The following is a 20,388-nucleotide window of genomic DNA, read 5'->3' on the forward strand; positions in this document are numbered from 1 at the left end:
GTCTCGGGTCCGGGCCTTCCGTTTCGGGAGCCAGGACCAGGCGGTCAGACACCCGCCCTCTCTCCGGGCTCAGACGGGGGTTCCGCTCCTTGAAACCCCCTTACCCCTTCACACGGGCGCGATGACCCACTCAAGCACCGATTCCTGCATTCCCAGAGAACCGCTGTTTCTGGGAATGTTTTGCCCCAGGTAGGATTCCGGATAGGCTAAGCCAGAGGAGCCAGCCGCCTGACCGCCCACCCACCCACCGGCCCGCCTCGCCCTGCCCCCAGGGAAGGCGGGGTGGCCCCCCCCAGTCCGAGACCTGCCCCGCGGCACACGCCGGGCCCCCGCACCTCTGCAGTTCGTCGAGCCCCCGGGAGACCGAGGGGCCGGGGCCGGGCCTCAGGAAGTTCTGCTTCAAGTTGAGGTGCGTGAGATCTTGGCTGTAGAACAGGTTGGCAGGAAGCTGCTCCAAGCTGCAGCAAGAAAGGTCCACCGAGCTGATACGCTGGGAGGCGACCTGGAAAACAGAGCAACCCAACGTCACCGGGGTCGGCCGCCACCATCCCGGCTCTGGCCGCCGCCCCGGGACTCACCCCTCGTCTCCCGTCTGCGAAGCCGGGGAGACGGCCTGGAAGCAGTGGGTTTCACCCGCCACACGGTGGTTCCTCCCCACTCGCGGACCCGGGAGACAAGCCCACGCAAGACGGGCCACAGAGACCGCACCCCCAAAACCCCAGGAGGTCACGGCGCAGGAGCACGCGCAGGTCCCGGGAAGGAGACGCATCTTCCTAGTCCACGGTGACGCGACAGACCCGGGCTACCCTGCAAAGTCCCGTGGGGTCCGAGGCAAAGACCCCGGACCGGGGCTTGCCCTCGGCACTTCCATCCCCCTTCAATACATCCGTCGACCGGGGCCAGTCACCGAGCCCTGGGGGGAGCACGTCAGAGGCACGACACGGGGACCCCGCCTTCTCTGCCCTCCCGGTGTGCCCGGCCCGGCGGGGAGGAGAAGGGGGCTCGACCAGGGCAGGACGCATCAGAGGACCGACGTCGAATTCCAAACCGGATCACCCAACCTCGGGTCCCTCGCGAGCTCTGACGGCAGCTGGACCACCATCGACCGGCGGAGCGGTCCGAGCCTCGGCGACCGGACCGCCGCCGGCCCGGGGAGCCGCCGGGGCCCCGGCGACCGGACCGCCGCCGGCCCGGGGAGCCGCCGGGGCCCCGGCGGCCGGACCGCCGCCGGCCCGGCGGTAACCGGGGTGGGGAGGGCGGAGAGGCTGAAGCAGACAGGGACGAGGTTTCTGGGAAAGACGGGCTACCCCACAGAGATGGCTCGAGCCTCGGGTCTCGGTGGGCTAGTCCTCCTTTCTACCCCACAGAGACCCGAGGCTCGAGACATCTCTTCCTCGCGGACCCGAACACGCCGATGGCTGGCCGGGGAGCGGCTCCCAGATCTGGCCTCGTGGGCTGGCGGGGCAGTGCGGGCCCCGGGGTTCGCTGGGGGCCCTCGCCGAGAGCCGGAGGGCCAAAACCCCAGGCGAACGGCACGGCACTCGGCCCCGTAGCTCGTGCCGAGACAGGAAGGATGGTGTGGGTTGAGAAGGCCCGCCGGCGTGGGCGGGATCAGGAGCGGTCCGGGGCCGGTGCCAGCTGGGAGAGGGGCCGGCGTGGGCGGGGCCGGGACCGGTTAGGGCGGGGCCGGGCGCGGGTCTGGGGCCGGTGTGGGCTACAACTGACGCGCCCCGAGCCGATCCGCCCCGCTACCGTGTGCCAAGGGGGCCTCCTCTGTCTTTGCCCCGGCTCTTTCTCCGCGTTGCCTTCTTGCTCTCGAGACGTTCAGAGACGAGCCGCCCGGCGGGACACAGGTTTCCGAAACCGGGGAGGAGCGCGTGGCCTCGGACGGACTACGACGGGGCCGGCCGGCCGACGGCCCGCGGCGACGCGAAGGAAGGCTCGGCCCCTCGAGCTCTCCCCTTCCGGAGGAAGAGCGGCACGTTCGCCGCTCCTTTCGCGGAAGACAAACGCGATCCCGTCGGTCACCCCCCCCGGCCGCCCGCATCCCAGCCCGCGGCGAAACCGAAGGGTAGATCCGACCTCCCCTTAGAACGGATGAGCTGGCGACCAGCCCTCTCCTCCCAGAGAGGCCCACGGCCGTCCGCCCCCGGCGAAGCCGCGATCGGGGATATCCTGCCGAGACACGAACGCAAACTCTCACGCCTCCCGCGGCCCCGCGTGACGGGGACCGAGGGGAAACCGGAAAAACGGCAAGAGCAGAGAGGGGACCGGCCCCCGCGGATCCCTCCCGCCGGACGGGTCCGGGGAGCAACGGTTAGGGGGGAGCCGCCTACCCGCTACCGGTGCTGCTCCCGTTCTACTGGAGGAGGCGGTGCTGGGGGGTGAGGATAGTAGCAGTGGAGGGAATTATACTGACGGCCCCGGCAGCGGCAGCAAACAAAGCAGGCTTCGGCGAGCACCCACTTGGAGCGGCGCGCCGTACGAGGCGCTGGGGAAGTAGGGGATGAACAAGTGACAGGCTCCCTGCCCGTGAGAAGCTCCCACTCTGACAGGGGAGAAACCTGGGGGTCTGGGCTATCCTTCTGCAGTCTGCTTTTCCTCTAGCAGGGAGGCGGCAGATAGTTCGAGTCGCTAGCTCTCTTCCCCATCCACCGCCCCCCCCGGCCCAAAGGGGAGGAGCTTCGCGTCGGCCGCTTCTCCCAGCGACCCCAGTGTTGGCTCCCGTAGCTCCGGCCGATTCGGTAGGGGGCCTTGGGCCCGTGGGTGGCCCCCGACCGTAGACGCCCCTACTTCTCGGGGGGCTTTCGGCCCGTCCAGAGCTACGGGCCTCGGAGGCGGCGGGCGGCCCGCCCTAGTGGACGGACCACGTGACCGGGAGTCGAGAGACCCGGGTTCTAGTCCCCGGGTCTTCCCCTGGCCCGCTGTCTGAACCGGGGCAAGTCACTTCACTTTTCTAAGCCTCGGTTTCCGCCCCTATAAAACGGGTTTAAAATACCGGTCTCTCCCTCCTTCTTCAGCTTTGAGCCCCGGGTGGGATAGGGAATATGGCGTTATTTTGTACTCTCCCAAGCGCTGGCACAGTGTCACGCGGAAGGTAAGCACTGGAGAAATACGAGAGAACTGAACGGATAGGGACCGAGTTCGATCCGATTATACCTTGCACCCCACATGACGGCGTTTGGCACAGACCGAGCCCTTAATAAAAACCCCAACCCTCGGAGCTGCTCCCAGCCAACCCGCCGACTGACGGTCGGAGAAGAGGCCCGGTTCCAAGGCTCCAGAAGCTCCCCACCCAGCCCACCGTCCGGCTCTCACGACTCTGCGCTAGGCATTCCGGGCTCGCGGCGCTGGCTCGGGGAACGCTCGCTGCAGTCGGTCCTACTTACAGAGCGCCTGCTGCGTCAGAGCACTGTACTGAGCGCTTGGGAGAGAACGACCGAGCAATGAACAGACACGTTCCCTGCCCGCAGCGAGTTTACCATCTAGAGGAGGAGGCAGACATTCATATAGGCGAACAGATAAATGAATGACAGATATTTTCGTGAGTGCTGTGGGGCGGGGAGGAGGGATGAGTGAAGGGAGCAAGTCCCGGCGACGCAGAAGGGGGAGGGAGAAGAGGAGAGGAGCCGTCCCGGCTCCCTGAGCGCCCCCGCCGCATGGAACGGGCCCTTTTCTGGAACGCGCGACCGAAAAACACTCCATCCCCGACTCCCCCTCTGGTTTCTCTTGAAAGAAGCGGAACGGGAGGAGTCACTCCGCAAGGACGCTCTGCTACGAAATCTCTGCCGGCGCCTCGCCGCCCACGGTCTGGGACACGGGCCAGGGGCCCCCGGGGCTAACTTGAGGAGAGGAGCCGGGAAGAGGCAGAGGAGGGAAGGTCACGGGAGAAGCCCACTGGTCAATTCTCAGCTTCTCATTTAACCTGTGGGAGCAGATTCTTTTTCTCCGTTCGGAGCAGCAGCTGCGAGGCCCGAGACTGCAATTAATGGACCGACTTGAAGCCGGGCTTCTCTTCTCCTCATCACCTTCCCCGCAGGCTGCCCCTCCCTGCACCTTTGGAAACTCCCGTTGCGGGAACGCTCATCTCCAAGGCCGCCGGAAGCTGAAAACTGGCAGGACCTGGTCCTTCGGTGTCACTGCTCCCGAAAGAACTACTCCTCCCCTCTCCGCTCTGCCCCGCGCCAAATATAAGCTGGACCGTCTCCGGGGTCCTGGCTCTCCTCCACCGGCCTCTCCCGGCCCTCCCTCGGCACCCGACGGCTGTGCGGTCCTGACCACGGGGGGGGGGGGGGGGGGGCCCGGGGGTGTCCCCGGACGGGGCAGGAAACGGATTCTGCGGCGAGAGGCGAAGACGCCCTCTGACCCTGGCCAGGTTCACCCCTCTCCCCGGGCCACGGTGCTTTCGGCTCCCCTTCTGCTGCCCTCTTTGGGCGAGGAGGTCAGGGCGGCCACGGGCAACGTCCACCCGGGCAACGGTCAGCCACGATTCCGACCCTCTAAGGCAGAACCGGACCGGGACGGCCCCCGGCTGCACCCCTGGAGACCAGCTGCGTCCTCGAGCGGCAGCCGCCGATCGCTTCCGCTCTCTCTTCGGCCAGTGGGGAGAAGCGACGTGGCCTAGTGGATACGGTGCGGGCCTGGGAGTCGGGAGGACCTGGGTTCTAATCCCGGCTCCGCCACTTGTCTGCTGTGTGACCTTGGGCGAGTCACTTCCCTTCCCTGTGCCTCAGTTCCCTCGTTTGTAAAGTGGGGATTGAGAGTGTGGGCCAGGGACTGCGCCCAACCCGATTACCTTCTATCTACCCCAGTGCTCAGAACAGTGCTTGGCATAGAGTAAGAACTTAACCAATACGATCGTTATCATCACTATCGGCACGCGCGACCTCGCCGGCCCAACCAAGCGGAGTACGCTCTCACACACACTCAGCAGCCAGCACACATGCCCTCACAGGCACACATTCACACGCCCACCCACGCACACTCCCACGGAGAGGACGTTGGGTGGGCGGGACTCAATCGGGAACCAAAGTCGGTGCTCTGCCTCCTCCCTGGCATCGTCCCTTCAACGTGGGATTCTCTGAGCTCCCTCTGGTCCCTCGGAAAAGCTATCCGGAGGGCAGAATTTCTTTCCCGGGAGGAAGGGAGCTCTTCCTTATTTTACTAACCGAGGAGGGCCACAGTGCCGTCGCTGAGGGTACGTTGCCGTGCAGGGCTCTCGGGGTGACCGCCGCCTACCCTCTCTGTCCGCAGGGCAGCTTCCCCGCTCAAACACCAGCGTGCAGACGCCCGCTCCCCAACTCCCGGCCTAAAGGCCCAAGTCTGAGCGAGACCGTGAGGGGCAGAGGACAGGCTCATGGGCCAGATCATTACAGCGCCAGATGGACCCCGGAAGCCCTGGGCTGGGGCTGGACATTCCAGAGGGAATCGGATCCTAGGGAAAGAGAATACACCGAAAGTTTGCAATACCAACTTCGGAGAGCCCAGATCAGCAACCCTACACGATCCCAACTCCCTCTGTGAGGATGACAACATTTTCTACTGTCAAGTTGTCCGAATCTGGCCGGCAACTCCGAAGACACAGTCTCTCCTCACATTTTCATCAGATCTCAAGGGCAAATCCCTCTGACTTTTTCGCCAGCTCCACGTTCTTCGGCAAGCGACGGAGGGCACGGTTAGAGTGCGTCCGCCCCAGGCCCGGAGCGACGGGGCAACACGACCAGCCACGGGCAGCGGCTCTAGACCAACCTAGAGCACGCCTGAACCCGTTTCCTTTCCAAATAGCCAACGGCACGAAGGTGAACCGAGGACTCGGAGTATTCAACCGGGCACCCACCGAGGGGGGTGACTACCCCAGAGGAAGCCCACTCCTTCGGCCTGCCCGCTCTCCCCGCCGGCCTCCTGGCTCCAGGACCCGAGGTACAATCCCGGGCAAATATTCCTGGTCACCGGTGGGTGACTCCCCCTAAAATTTCCACAAAAATTAACTTCGAAAACTGCGACATCCCCTCTGTGAAAGCCCACAGGTTGGAGCCCACGTGGCTGTAATTTGATGAGAGGCACCTGCCTTCGGAGAGGGATGAATATTTCTGCCCCGAAAATAAAATCCTGCCCAGCGTGAGGCACTGAGGGGTGAGAACGGCCGAGGCTGGGAGCGCGGGCCCTCCCTGCTAACGTCCGGGGATGCCTCCTCGGGATTGGGTCGCCTTGTCCGAACCGGACGGACGCCACGGTCGGGCGGGTCCCTGGACAAACGGTGTGGCCGACTGGCCCCCGCAGGATTGAACGGATTAGCCAACCGAGCTGGGTCTGGCATCAGCACCCCCAGACTCTACTTGCCATTTCTGACTCTTCCCTTCCATGCCCGCTGAGCCTTTTTTTTTTTTTTTATGATATCCGGAAAGCGCTTACTCTGTGCCAGGCACTGTGATAAGCGCTACGGTAGATACAAGGTAATCAGGTCGGACACAGTCCACGTCCCAGTCTTAATCCCCATTTTACAGTCACTGAGGCACAGAGAAAGCGATGTGCCTCGCCCAAGGTCTCACGTCGGACAAGTGGACGAGCCGGGGTCGTCCGACTCCCAGGCCCGCAGTCTATCCACTAGGCCACGCTGCTTCTCTAGGCCTTCCTTCCTCCGCCTACGCTAAGTCTCCGTCTACTTGACATCGGAAACGGCCACAAAACCACCCCTGAAACCCAAATGGCTCCGGCAGGTCCTGCCTCCCTTCCTCCCTCCTCCCTCCCCACCCAGGGAGGCTGAGCAAACCCTACAGGCACGCGGTTCATTCACGTATTCACGACGACTTCACCCGAAACGTGGTCCCGGCCCGGAGGACCGGCCCCTTCCCCGCTCCCCCAGCAAGGCTCAGGGTGCTGAGGCGGCACCCGGGGGAGCCCAGTATTCCGGCAGGGAGGCGGACAGACGGGTGGGAGGGCACGACACCAGAAAAGTGGTATTTGAGATGACAGATAAGGACCGGTCCGAGTGGCCCGTAGTCCTACACCCCGTCACCTCGCCGAGACTGCCCAGAGTGAAAGAGAAGCACCGACGTCAGAGGCTTGTCAGCTTTCAGCTAAAACCCAGAAATGAACAGTTCCCCAGCGGTCTCACGGAAATTCGCCCCCAGGTCAGACGGGTTTACGGGCGGGCCCGCTGACAGAGTCCGGCTCGTGCCCTGCACGCACACTTGGCCCCCACGGCCGAAGAACTCGGTTGGCCGTCCCACAGGGATTCCGCCGCACATCGACGAGCCGGTCGGTTCCAACACTCCACCGAGGGGCCGTCCATCCGAGGCCGTCCCCTTTCTGCTGCTGAACGGGGAGGGGACGGACTCCGACCCCTCAGGACGCCGTATGACGCCAGGCAGGAGGGAATGGAAGTGGAGACCGTGAGCTCCCCGAAGGCGGGCAACGCATCTACCGACCCTGTTGCACTGTACCCTTCCAAGCACGTAGTACAGTGCTTTGCACACGGCGCTGGAGAAATGCCCTGGACTGACTGATTCTACAGAGATGGATGGAGTGGCCTAGTGTCTGACTAGGCCTGGGAGTCAGAAGGATCTGGGTTCTAATCTCCACTCTGCCACTTGCCTGCTGTGACACCCTGGGCAAGTCACTTCACTTCTCTGTGCCCCAGCTTCCTCAATTATAAAAGGGGGATTAAGACTGCAAGCCCATGGGGGACGGGGACTGTGTCCAACCAGACAAACTTCTATCCACCCCAACGCTTAGTACAGTGGCTGGCACACGGTAAGTAAGTGCTTAGGCAATACCGAAATCAAGACCAGAACCAGAAAACCCTCAAAGGCCGGAACAATTCTAGAGCAAGAGGTTGACCGGCTTACCTTGGAAGCTAGGCGCAGCCACCTCAGGTACTCAGTGAAAGTATCGAAACAAACGTAATAGGTTTGGCTCTGCGGCCCGGATGAACTGAAGGCCAGACAGTGCTCCCGGTGCTTTTTCACTTCCTCCACCTGGGCGGACACAAAAAGGCGAAGGAAGAAAATGTCACAGCTGCCCGGCTCTCCCCGCCGTGAGCCAGAGGGCCCCACCGGTCCCCAGGGGCCCACGGGAAATTGCCGGGTGGCGCGGGGATGGCCCGAGATACCCTCCTTCACCCCCAAACCGGGAACCGCTGCCCCAGGCCGGGGAGAAACACGCCCGGAGACCCCCGGGCAGGGCCTCGGGAGCCGAGCGCGGGAGAGACGGCCGGGCGGCGGACGGATCGCCGACTCGCAGAGAGGGAGGACCCCGGCCCGCGGGCTCGGACCCCCGCGGCGTGGACTCACTCTGCCTCCGATGAGCGGCAACACGTGCATCTTGCCAGCCAGGCTGTCCTTCACGGACGACACGATCAGGCAGGTGCCGCACATGATCACCTGGCGCCGGGCCCAACGGCTCCCCGGCAGCTGCATCTTCCCCTTGCGCACGTTGAACGTTCCCGACAGCTGGATCCGCTCCGAGCTGCCGGCGTCGTGGGGCTGCCCTGGAACACACGCGCGGGCACGGGCACTCGAACCGCGGACGCCTCCACCCCCGACCTCCTGCCACGTCCCCCCCCCCCCCCCCCGGAGGGACAGAGGGCAGCGCCCCGCCGGCGATGACGGGGCAGGTGGGAGAGGGAGTTCCCCTCGGAGGGGCCGGCCCACCCGGCTCCGAGGCAGACCTCAGTCGCGGGATCGGGGCTGGGGCCCCTCTCCCCAAAACCTCCGGTCTGTCGGGAGCCGTGAGATGGACGACCTCATCACCCTTCCCACCGGGGCCCTGCCCCCGGTGCGCAGTTTCAGCCCACCCTAACCTTTGATCGAGAACACTAATCAATCAGAGGAATTGACTGGGCACTTCCCCTTGTGTAGAGCGCTGTACTGAGCGCTTGGGGGAGTGCACCAGAGTTGCCTGACAGACTCCTTGCCCTCAAGGAGCTTCCAATCTAATAGAGAGTCTACTCTCTGCAGTCTACTTTTACAGTCACTCTACCGTCTACTCTACTCATCTTGGCCTCACTTATCATCTTGGTATTGTTACGCGCTTACTCCGCGCCAAGTACCGATAATAACTGTGGCGTCTGTTAAGGGCTTCCTGTGTGCCAGGCACCGTACCGAGCACCGGGATGGACACAAGCAAATCGGGCCGGACGCAGTCCCTGTCCCACACGGGGCTCAAGGTCTCAATCCCCATTTTACGGATGAGGTAACTGAACCCCGGAGAAGTGAAGTGACTCGCCCCGGGTCACCCAGCTTTCATTCATTCATTCAATCGTGTCCGAATGCTTACTGCGGGCAGAGCGCTGTACTAAGCCCTTGGCAGAATGTAGTACACTAAACAGTCACATTCCCGGTCCATCATGAGCTCACAGGCTACAGCGGGGGGAGACAGGCATCGATACAAATAAATAAAAGGACACATATGTGTTGTGGGGCTGGGAGGGGGGGAAGAGCAAAGGGTGCAAGTCGGGCCGACGCAGAAGGGGGTGGGAGATGAGGGAAAGCGGGGCTTAGTCTGGGAAGGCCTCTTGGAGGAGATGTGCCTTCAGTAAGGTTTGGAAGCGGGGAGGATAATCATCTTTCGGATCTGAGGTGGGAGGGTGTTCCAGGCCAGAGGCAGGACGTGGGCAAGGGGTCAGCGGCGAGACAGAAGAGATCAGGCACAGGGAGAAGGTCAGCACTAGAGGAGTGAAGTGCGCGGGCCGGCCCGTCGAAGGAGAAACGCGAGGTGAGATAAAAGTGGGCAAGGTAGTGGAATGCTTTAAAGCCATGGATGAGGAGCAGACAGATGGTGGCACCAGGATTAGAACCCAGGTCCTTCTGACTCCCAGGCCCGTCTCTATCCACTGGGCCACGCTGCTTCTCACACTCTCTCTTCTTAAAGAAATTGTACGTGCCCGTCTTCCCGTTGGATGGCAAGCTCTGAGAGGGCAGAGGTAGGGTCCTTTGCTTCTGTCGTACTCTCCCAAGCATTTAGTGCGGTACTCTGCACCCAATAATAATAATAATAATAATAATGCTGGTATTTGTTAAGCTCTTACTAGGTGCAGAACACTGTTCTAAGCGCTGGGGGAATACAAGGTGATCAGGCTGTCCCACGTGGGGCTCACAGTCTTCGTCCCCATTTTACAGACGAGGGAACGGAGGCACGGAGAAGTTAAGTGACTTGCCCAAAGTCACACAGCTAAGTGGCAGAGCCGGGATTCGAACCCACGACCCCGACTCCCAAGCCCGGGCTCTTTCCACTGAGCCACGCTGCTTCTCTAAAATAGCAGCGGTGGGTTGCTGCCCCTTGCTGCCCGAGCCCAAACTAATAATAATAATAATAATGCTGGTATTTGTTAAGCGCTTACTATGTGCCGAGCACTGTTCTAAGCGCCGGGGTAGACACAGGGAAGCAGGTTGTCCCACGTGGGGCTCACAGTCTTAATCCCCATTTTACAGATGAGGTAACTGAGGCACCGAGAAGGGAAGTGACTTGCCCAAAGTCACACAGCTGACTAATGGCCGAGCGGGGATTTGAACCCATGACCCCTGACTCCAAAGCCCGTGCTCTTTCCGCTGAGCCACGCTGCTTCTCAGAGCTCCCGAGAGGCCGCGCACACCGCCGTGCGGGGAGCTTTCTTACTCTTAATCGATGGTCTGGACTGAGAATCTACCGCGTGCAGAGCACTGTCGTGAGCGCTCAGGAGAGCGCAGAGGATCAGGAGACACAACTCCCGGCCTCGAGGAGCTTCCGGCCTAACGGGACCGTAACCCCGACAGCCCCGGGCCCGGGTCATCTTCGCTCCCCAAACGGAGTTTGCCGTAATTTCGTCCGAGCGGATCCTAGGGCTAAGACTCGGAGGGCTGGCCCGGTGACGACCCAGTGGGTGAGTCAGACCCCCGAGAAGGGTACTGAGAAGAGGTAGGGGCTCTGGCCCAGACATCAGCTGCGGGGAACTTTCGGTGCCAGGTGCCGTCCCCGAGTCTGCCGGTAAAAGGCACCACTGGAAACGGGGAGGCGACCCCCGGCAGGCTGTCGCTTCAATCGATCCATCGATCGATCGATCGTCCGCCCGATCTCTCCGGGCTGTTGCTCATATGGGGGAATAGCAGGCTGACCCAGAAGCCTCCACGGTGACGGCAGCAGCGCGCCCCGGACCCCCTTAGCGCGAGCACGTCTTGGGCAGGTCAACTCGGTCTAAATCAAGCCCTTAGCACGGTGCTCCGCGCACAGTACGTGCTTAGTAAACTAGGGCGACTGACGTACGGGTGGCAGGTGTAATCCATCGATCGACAGGTGGTATCTCTCGAGCACCTACTGTGGGACGTCGGTCCGGAAGTCGCAGCACCGAGGCTCGCCGGTCATCTCTGACGGGAGGCCCTGCCGATCCACCGCGCACCTACTCCGGGGCTTAGCACGGTGGCACGACTGACACTAACTGCGGGGGGGACGGCAGGGCCGACGTGGAGCACAGGGTGGAGAGGGAGTCGGCAGGGCCGCGCGGCGCCCCAGACGCTGCCTCTGGGGAACTGAGATCCTGCCCATCCCGGGGACCCCCGTTCCAGTCCGGGAAAACAAAGACCTGGAAAAATATCCTAAGGAGGAAATTTCTCTCAGGGCGGCCAGATCCCCACCGGCGTAGCGCGGAGCCGGCCGTGGCCCTAGGGGTGGCCCAGCGCGGTTCGGGGCCGTGGCTCCGCCGACGCGACCGAGCCCTTTGGACGTGGAACAGAGGGCCCCTGACGGGGCTGGTACTGGACGCTAATTCCATTCGGGAGCAATCACCGGACGCTCGACTAGCCGGAGCAAATGGAGGCCCGGGGCGCCGGTGAGCAGAGGGTTCTCCGGAGCTGGCCTCACCCCCTCTCCCTGCCCGTCGTGAGCAAATGGGCTCTGGGACGGGGCCCGATGTCTCCAGGCTGGGCCAGGGGGCGGGGTGCCCGGCGAACGGCGGACTTCAGAGACGACACCGGGCGGGGGAAAGCCAGCGGGAGCCAGCCGGCGGCGGCGCCCCCAGTCGACTTCTCCCCAAGCGGCCGTTCAGAGGGACGGCCATACGATCCCTCCCCGGAGACTAGGCACTTGCTCTAAGCTCATCCCAGAGATCGAACGTTTGCTCTTGCGACGGATGGGCCGTGAGCGCCCCGGCCCCGGCTCCAGCTTGCGTGCAGAAGGGGCAGACAACGGGGAAACCATGGGGACGCGGCGTGGAGAACCACTTCCGGGACGGGAAAGATGCTATGTCTCCCCGGCTGTCGGGGGGTGCGCGGGCCGGGCCAGAAAGCCCCTCCTGAGGCCAGGGCCCTCGGGGACCCACGCTCTTCTTCTCTGGTGTCCCCGCCGGTCCCCAGGCCTTCTCGCTCCCAGCTCCGGCCTCCTGGTGCTCCAGTCCCCGGCACTCCCTCACCCCACCCTCATCTTGACCCCTAGCTCCTTCCCTGATCCCTTAGTGTTCCACAACTCTCTCTCTCCCTCTCCCACCAACACACACACACCCACAGCTGGGCCTGCAGGACACCTCCTTCCCCAGACAGTGACATCCCTGGGTCCTCAGGTCCTGCGGACCGAGACATCCGGCAATATGACCTACTGGAGCGGAGGTCTTGCTCCGCTAAAGCGCCCGAGGTTCTCTCCCCACCGGCACGGGGCCTTCGTTAATACCTGAACGGGAGGGGAGGAGGAGGAGGAGACGGGGAGAGAAGTTGGAAGTGAAATGTTTGGTGCATGAAGGGAAAACAAGGGTGCGACGACTTTAAGGGATTGGAACCTCGTGACACCAAACTGAGTTTAGTTCAAAGGGAGAGGCTGTGACGAGGAAGATTCTCCAGATAAACAGAATGATCCCCTCTCCTGCAGCAACAGTTTCTGTCTCTGCAAGACTCTCCATCTCCCTGCCTCCCTGTCCCTCCTTCCCTCCCTCTCTCTCTCTCTCTCACACACACACACACACACACACACACAGCTAGACTCTGGCTGCAGCCCTGCTGTGATGGGTGGCCAGGGCGCGCGAGGAACATCCAGGTGGAAGGAGGAGGAGGTGGGACGGCGGGGAGAGAGCGAGAGAAGAGACGGTCCGGGGCCGGCGTCCCGGCCGATTCGGTTTCTCTTTCTGAATAGGTCCTATTGTCCACGGTCATGTGCTGCGCCGATCGATCCACGAAGCACAGATCACTCTGTTCCTCTCGGACGGGTAAACACGAAAGCATGAAATTGACCCAATTAGTACTATGAGATTAAGCGCTCGAACAAATGGCTTTTTCTCTTCCTAATTTGACAGTCAGGGCCACATCACTCAGCCCCAGACCCGAGGAGGGAGTTCTGGGAGAACGCGGTCGAGCAGCCTCACGTGATGGGACGACCGGGCGAGGGGAACCATGGGAATGAATGCGTCGGGGTGAGAACGGTGGACGATCCCTCCCTCGCTGACATTTTTCAAAACATTTTTCTCCCTCCTTGGAAACGGTATCTCCGGGCTCTCCCTCCTTGGCTTCTGCAGCCTCTGCATTTCTTGCTGCCTTGCTGTTCCTGCATTTGTTTGAGGATTCTGGGACAGGTTTAGGGAATTCTGGGACAGAATCTCTCCTCTTCCTTGACTCTCCAGAGTTTCCGAATGATCGACATCATTAAAATGCTAACGTTCTAACAAAGGACAACTCGAGGGAAGGGATCTGAGCTGCTCGGCTTTTGCGGAAATTCTCCCCTCTATTCTTTTGGCTCTGGATGAGATCTGAACCCTCCTCAAAGGCTCTCTGTTTGCCGATCACGACATCCCACTCGGCAGAATACTGGGCTCTGATTGTTTTGGGGGAGAGTGTGTGCGGCCTCGCTCTGGATTAACACATGCCACGGCCCTCCTCCTCTCCCTCCCCCTCCTAACCAAACACCGACCTCGGGGAACTGAGCAAACAGCACAACAATGACGGGACTCGAAAAGCTGAGAGTCAAACAGGAAAACAAAACAAATCCTTTTCAACTTTCAAAAATCGATCAATCAAGGAATGGACCGAGCGTTTACTGTGCGCAGAGCACCGAACCGAGCGCTTGCGAGAACACAGCAGAGTTGGCAGACGCCTTCCTTGCCCACGAGGAGCTCCAAGACTTCTTTCCCTCTCTCCCCTGTTACAGTCCTGGCCTTCAGAGCACCTCCCGGCTTCCTACCTCGTTCTCCTTTTCCTCTACAACTCAGCGGTCACTGGTCCTTCCTAGTTTAAATACCCGTTCTCCCTCCCTCAGACTGTGAGTCCCACTTGGGTCAGGGACCGCGTGATCTGACTGTCTTGACTCAATCAATGGTATATATTGAGTGTTTCCTGTGGACAGGGTACCGTGCTGAGTGCTCGGGAGAGTTCAACCCAACAGAGTTGGGAGACGCGTTCCCTGATCAAAAGGGGCTTTACGGTCTAGAGGGGGAGACAGACGTTAAAATCACTGATGGATATGGACGTCTACGCTGAGAGGCTGAGGTGACTGTCAGGTCTTTAAAGGACCCGTGCAGGTGGGCCAAGCCTGCTTCCTCTCACCCAAGACGCCCCCGACCTCTAACGATAATAATAACCGTGGTATCTGGTAAGCGTTTTCTAAGTGCCGAGCACCGCTCTAAGCACTGGGGTAGATACAAGATAATCGGGTTGGACAGTCCCTGTCCCACTTGGGGTTCACGGCATTAATCCCCATTTTACAGATGAGGTAACTGAGGCACAGAGAAGTGAAACGACTTGCCCAAGGTCACATCGCAGACACGTGGTAGAGCTGGCATTAGAATCCAGGTCCCCTGCCTCCCAGGCTGGTGCTCCTTCCATTAGGCCATGCTGCTTCTCCAGTAGAAGGGATCGGCGAGGTGTGATGAGAAGGCAGGAGGAGATGAAGCGCCTTAATCGGCAAGTTCCCGACATGAAGAGGGACACCCTGGTATCCCGGGAGAAGAGCTTGCATTTCCTCCTCCTCCCCGGTCCCCGTCCCCATCCCGGTCCCTCACGTGCACGCTGAGGAACGGGAAGCCACTACGGATATGCTCGGTCCCCACTCGCAGGCCCGGCCGGCAGCGCGCGGGAAGCCGAGTCGGCCCCGGGAGGCTAGAACCTCGGGAAGTTGGGAATGTGCCAACTTGGGAGATGAGAAAGAAAGAAAGAAAGAAAAAAACCCACGGAGTCATCACCCACTCCGGCAACAGGGATTAAGCCGGAAGCGGGGCTGGTATCCCCTCTGGAACATCCGGCTGGTCCCTGGCCAGGGACAGAGAGAGGCGGCAGGAGCACGCGGTGGTGAGGCGGGTGGGAGTGGTGTCCCGCTCTAATCCCAAGAGGCCTGAGCCAGCCGGGGGATACTCCCCGGCGTCAGCGGCCCCGGTCCCGAGGCACCTGGCAGGCAGCACGCCTGCCTACAAACTGGGGGGGGGGGGGGTGGGGGGGGGTGGTCAAAGGGAACTTCTCCGCAGTCAAATATGAGACTTGCCCAGAGGGCGCTCCAAAAATAGAACTTCCCAGGACGGAGCAAAAGCATGTTCCCAAATCTTCCACTGGGCCATTCAACTCTTCAGGCAGGAGACGAAATAGACAATTCAGATACTTGAAGGTTTTCGCCCTCGCAGGGCTGAAGGAGAAGAGGAAAGAGGAGAAGGGGAGGCGACGGGAGAAGAGGGCAGAGTTTATCTTTCTTAAATCCCGCTCCGCAGGCTCCGGATGTCACGACGGTCATCACGGTGGGTCCTACTCCCGGGGCAAACGGTAGGAGCCTGGAGAAGCCATACCAGCAACGGGGCTACTAGCCCTTCCCCCGTCACCCCGCCCTGCGCGGTGTCGGCTCCCAGGACGCTGCCCTGTGGCCCTCGCGTCTCAGGCCGCGAAAGGGCCCCTTGGTGCCAGGCCACCGATCCTCATTCTCTGGGTGGCTTGCCTACCTCCAGCCACGATCCACCGGGCCCACGGCCCACTTGGCCGGTTGCCCCCGAAGCCCAGGTGCGGCAGGATGCCCCGAATTCCTCACTCCTCCAGTCACGATCATGACGGTTCAACTGACACTGACACCTGGGCTGGGTAAGGGCCACCACGGGGGAGACAAAGGCACGAGAGGCAGAAGGCCCGCCCCCAAGTCCCTTCACGGACGCCCACTGAGAGGACAGCATGGGAGAAAGAGAGAGCGAGAGAGACAGACACAAACACACCTGAACACCACTCCCTCCCGGCCCCGGGACCCTTGTTGCCAGGCCCCACGTGGGGCTCACAGCCTTGGAAGGAGGAAGATCTGCTGTGACTACTTAACCCCGGTTCACTGATGAGGAAACTCAGAGAAGTTAAGTGACTAGGCCGGGGTCACACACAGCAGGCCAGTGACAGAGCTGGGATTTGAAGCGAGGTCTCCTCAATCCCAGGGCTCGGGCTCTTTCCGCGCACTAGGCCTCACTGCCTAACTGTCTCGCACAACCCTACTTGCCTGAAAAAATTTTTATCTTGTACAATGACCGTCTTTTGACAGCAAAACGCCTCACGGGGCTAAAAATTCAGGGTTCACGGACTTCTCAATGAATCACCGGATCGGCAGAAATGGAAGTGACGGGAAAGGAATCCGACCCAGCCGGCAGGATGGGGGAGTCTCCGAGCCCGGGGGCCTGCCGAGGGCCGGGGAGGAGGCATTTCCGAGACCGGGGGTCTGCTGAGGGTGGGGGGTGTCTTTGAGACCGAGCTTCCGCTGGGGTGGGGGTGTTGTCCCTGAGCCTGGAGGTCTGAGGGAGCGAAGAGGGGATGGTGTCTGAGACCAAGGGCCGGCTGAGGGCGAGGGAAGAGGACGTCTCCGAGACCGGGGTCCGCCGGGGTGGGGAGGGGCGCCTCCGAAACTGGGGTCCGCTGAGGGCAGAGGGAGGGGGTGTTTCTGAGACCGAAGGCCCGCTGAGGGTGGAGGGGACAGGGTGCGGGGAGGAGGTGTGAGAAAGGGTCAGGCCGCGCAGGGCGGGACCAAGTATGTATCAGAGCAGAGGAAGGGTCAGTCCCCTTGGGATGGACTCCACCTTCTAGAGCCCGCTCACCCGGAACCCCTCCCCGGCCCCACGTCAACACAGCTGGGCAGCGCAGGGCGGTGCAGGGCGGTGCTGGGCCGTGCTGGGCCAGCCGAGCCAGCCTCGGGACTGAGTCGCCCTGCCCGAGATCCAGAGAGGGCCAGACACGCACGCTGCCCGCTCCGAGCGTGGGGGCTTGGAAGGCAAGGGAGGGAGGAAGGAAGGAAGGAAGGAAGGAAGGGTAGGGAGCGAGGGGGAAGGAGGAGGAGGAGGAGGAGCAAGAAGTGGAGGAAGAGGAGGAAGCCATTCAGGATCCACACCTTTCCCCGGCAAGCCAGCCACATCCAGAGAAGAGGTCGCTTTGCTCTTCTCCCCGGGTGGGCAGGGAAGAGGACAGGCCTCGCCCTTCAACCAGCGGAGGGGCGGAACGTAGGCTTGACTGACCCGGGTCCTTCTCTGAAGAACCTTCCTCCAAATCCCCAAATCCGCAGAGCCCCTTTGCAAACGTGGTGGGGGCCCCTTTCTAAACGTGGTGGGGGGGAGGAGGGAGGGTGTGTGCGGAAGCCAGAGTCACGGATCAGAGTTCTCTCTGCCGGCCTCTGGCTTTGATCCTCCTGGGAAACCGGGGCCTTCCCCCCACAAAACACAAGCCCTGAAAGGAAATACACTCGCAGGGAGGGAGCGTACTTCCCAGCGGCCTTCTCCCTCCGTCACTGGTGATCTCAAAGCCAGTCCGCTGCCTCCACCTCGCCCTGCAGAGCTGCCGGCCCCTACTCCGATACCGCGTGGAGGGAGTCGTGCAGCCCAGCCTCCTCCCGGAGGGAAAGGTGAGGCCCGGAGAGGCCAAGACGGGGCCCCGGACCGCACCGGTCACATTCGGGACCCGGTGGGAGGCAGCGGGGTCTAGCCCGGTGAGGCCACGCGGCTGGGAGTTCGGGCCACCGGGATCCTTGGATAGGTCCCTCAGGCCCCCTGAACTACCGTTTCCTCAGCTGCAAAAAGAGGACAAGATCCCCACTCTCCCTCCCTCTTAGATCGGGAGCCCCTCAAGAAGCAGGGGCGGGATCCGCTCTCACCACCCTGTAGCAGCCCAACCGATCAGCACAGGACCTGACAGCTAGTTAGGCACTAAATCCACGCCATATGTTGTTAATAATGTTGGTATTTGTTAAGCGCTTACTATGTGCCGAGCACTGTTCTAAGCGCTGGGGTAGATACAGGGTAATCGGGTCGTCCCACGTGAGGCTCACAGTTAATCCCCATTTTACAGATGAGGTAACTGAGGCACAGAGAAGTGAAGTGACTTGCCCACACGGTCACACAGCTGACAAGTGGCAGAGCCGTGATTCGAACTCATGACCTCTGACTCCCAAGCCCGGGCTCTTCCCGCTGAGCCACGCTGTTACTGCAAGCCAAACTCCCTGACGTCCAGGTGACAGAGCAACCCAGCCTTCTTTTTAGCACCGAGCGACGACGCGCTTTCTAATGACAACAACAATTGACATCGAGAGCTTACTATGTTCCAAGCACTGTGGTAGATACCAGAAAATCAGATTGGACCCAGGCCCTGCCCCATTTGGAGATTTTTCATTTTTAAAATGGTATTTGTTGGGCGCTTACTATGTTGTTGTTAATGGTATTTGTTAAGCGGTTACTAGTGCCAGGCACTCTTCAGAGCGTTGGGATAGATACAAAGTAATCAGGTTGGACACAGTCCCTGTCCCCCACGGGGCTCACAGTCCTAAATCCCATTTTACAGAAGAGGTAATGAGGCGCAAAGAAGTGCCCAACATCACACAGCAGAAAAGTGGCGGAGCAGGTATTAGAAGCCAGGTCTTTCTGGCTCCCGGGCCCCCGCTCCATCCACTGGGCCACGCTGCTTCATCCCAGCACACAGAGAGGCTCGCCACTGGGATTTGGGAAGTGTGACTATTATCCAAACAAAGCAACCAAGCCCCAGGAACCAGCCTTCAGAGCCGAGGAATCCGTCACCCGAGTTCCCCAGGCAGAAGGCCTGATGTGAATTGACAGGCACATTTTTCAGAGCAGGTGTTGTCTGCAGAAGCGTGCTCCTGCGCTTGCCCGATTCATTCATTCATTCAATAGTATTTATTGAGCGCTTACTATGTGCAGAGCACTGGACTAAACGCTTGGGATGAACAAGTCGGCAACAGATAGAGACGGTCCCTGCCGTTTGACGGGCTTACGGTCTGATCGGGGGAGACGGACAGACGAGAACGATGGCGATAAACAGAGTGGAGGGGAAGAACATCTCGTAAAAACAACGGCGACTAAATAGAATCGAGGCGATGTACAATTCATTAACAAAATATGAAATGAGAAAACACCAGCAAGCTGATTTGGGGTGAAGACCCTAGATTAAAAGCCAAAACTAGCAAATCCCTCATAGCCCGATTCAGATCTTTGAGTCCTCGGGATGAGTTTGCCCAGGTGAGAAAGAGTATTTAGGGGAAAACTCTTGAGTTTGATCAGCAAGCAGCATGGCCTAGTGGAAAGAGTCCGGGCCTGCGAGTCAGAGGACCTGGATTCTAATCCCGGCTTTGCTGCTGGCCTGCTGTGTGACCCTGGGCAAGTCACTTCATTTCTCAGGGCCTCAGTCTCCTCATTGTAAAATGGGAATTACCCAGTCTCCCTCCTACTTAGTTTATGAGCCCCTTCTGGAATAGGAGCAGTGCCCAACTTGGCTGCCTTGTATCTACCCCAGTATACTAAGATCTGTTTAAATTCACTGCTGAGCACATTTTTCAGTGCTTTTCATGTACCAAAATTATTATTATTACCTGGCAGAAAGGCCAACCTGATCTGCACGTGATGCCCTGTCATCATCCACAACGGCATTCATTGAGCACTTACTATGTGCAGAACACCGTACTAAGCGCTTGGGAGAGTACAGTACGGTCATGGGTTCTAACCCCGGCTCTCCCGCTTGTCTGCTGTGTGACCTTAGGCAAGTCACTTCACTTCTTGTGCCTCAGTTCCCTCTGCTGTAAAACAGGGACAGAGACCGTGAGTCCCCTAAGGGACAGGGACTGTGTCCAACCCAATTCATCTTGTATCTACCTCAGCCCTTAGAACAGTGCCTGGCATATAGAAAGCGTTCAATGCAATAATTATTATTCCTATAATTACTATTAACAGAGTTGGCAGACACTTTCCTTGTCCTCTGCCTCTAAGCCCGGCACTCGGCGAAGCACAAATCTTCCATGGCAGAAGCAGCAGCCCAGAAGGGCAAAAGCAATCCCAGCTGGAGGTGTTTGAGAGAACTAAATCGCAGGAAAAAAAGGAAAGCTGAAAAACCGACCCCAGAAGCCAGCCCCCGGAACCGAGGAGCCAGCCCCACGGGCCCAAGGCCAAGCGGCGACCACCAGCCGCCGCCAAGGTCACCACCCGCTTCCGATCGACTCCCC

At 60.6% G+C, this 20,388-nt stretch overlaps 1 protein-coding gene across 1 annotated transcript in view; it reads right to left on the bottom strand.

Moving 5' to 3' along the window:
• Nucleotides 1-20,388, bottom strand: part of PHLPP1 (PH domain and leucine rich repeat protein phosphatase 1) — a 45,795-nt gene that overhangs the window by 24,202 nt on the left and 1,205 nt on the right. The window contains 3 exon segments of the mRNA XM_029053643.2: nt 336-502; nt 7,848-7,976; nt 8,292-8,488. Coding sequence (XP_028909476.1) covers nt 336-502; nt 7,848-7,976; nt 8,292-8,488 — 493 coding nt within the window.

The sequence above is a fragment of the Ornithorhynchus anatinus genome, chromosome X3, assembly GCF_004115215.2.
Source record: "Ornithorhynchus anatinus isolate Pmale09 chromosome X3, mOrnAna1.pri.v4, whole genome shotgun sequence".
In the NCBI taxonomy this organism is placed as follows: Eukaryota; Metazoa; Chordata; class Mammalia; order Monotremata; family Ornithorhynchidae; genus Ornithorhynchus; species Ornithorhynchus anatinus.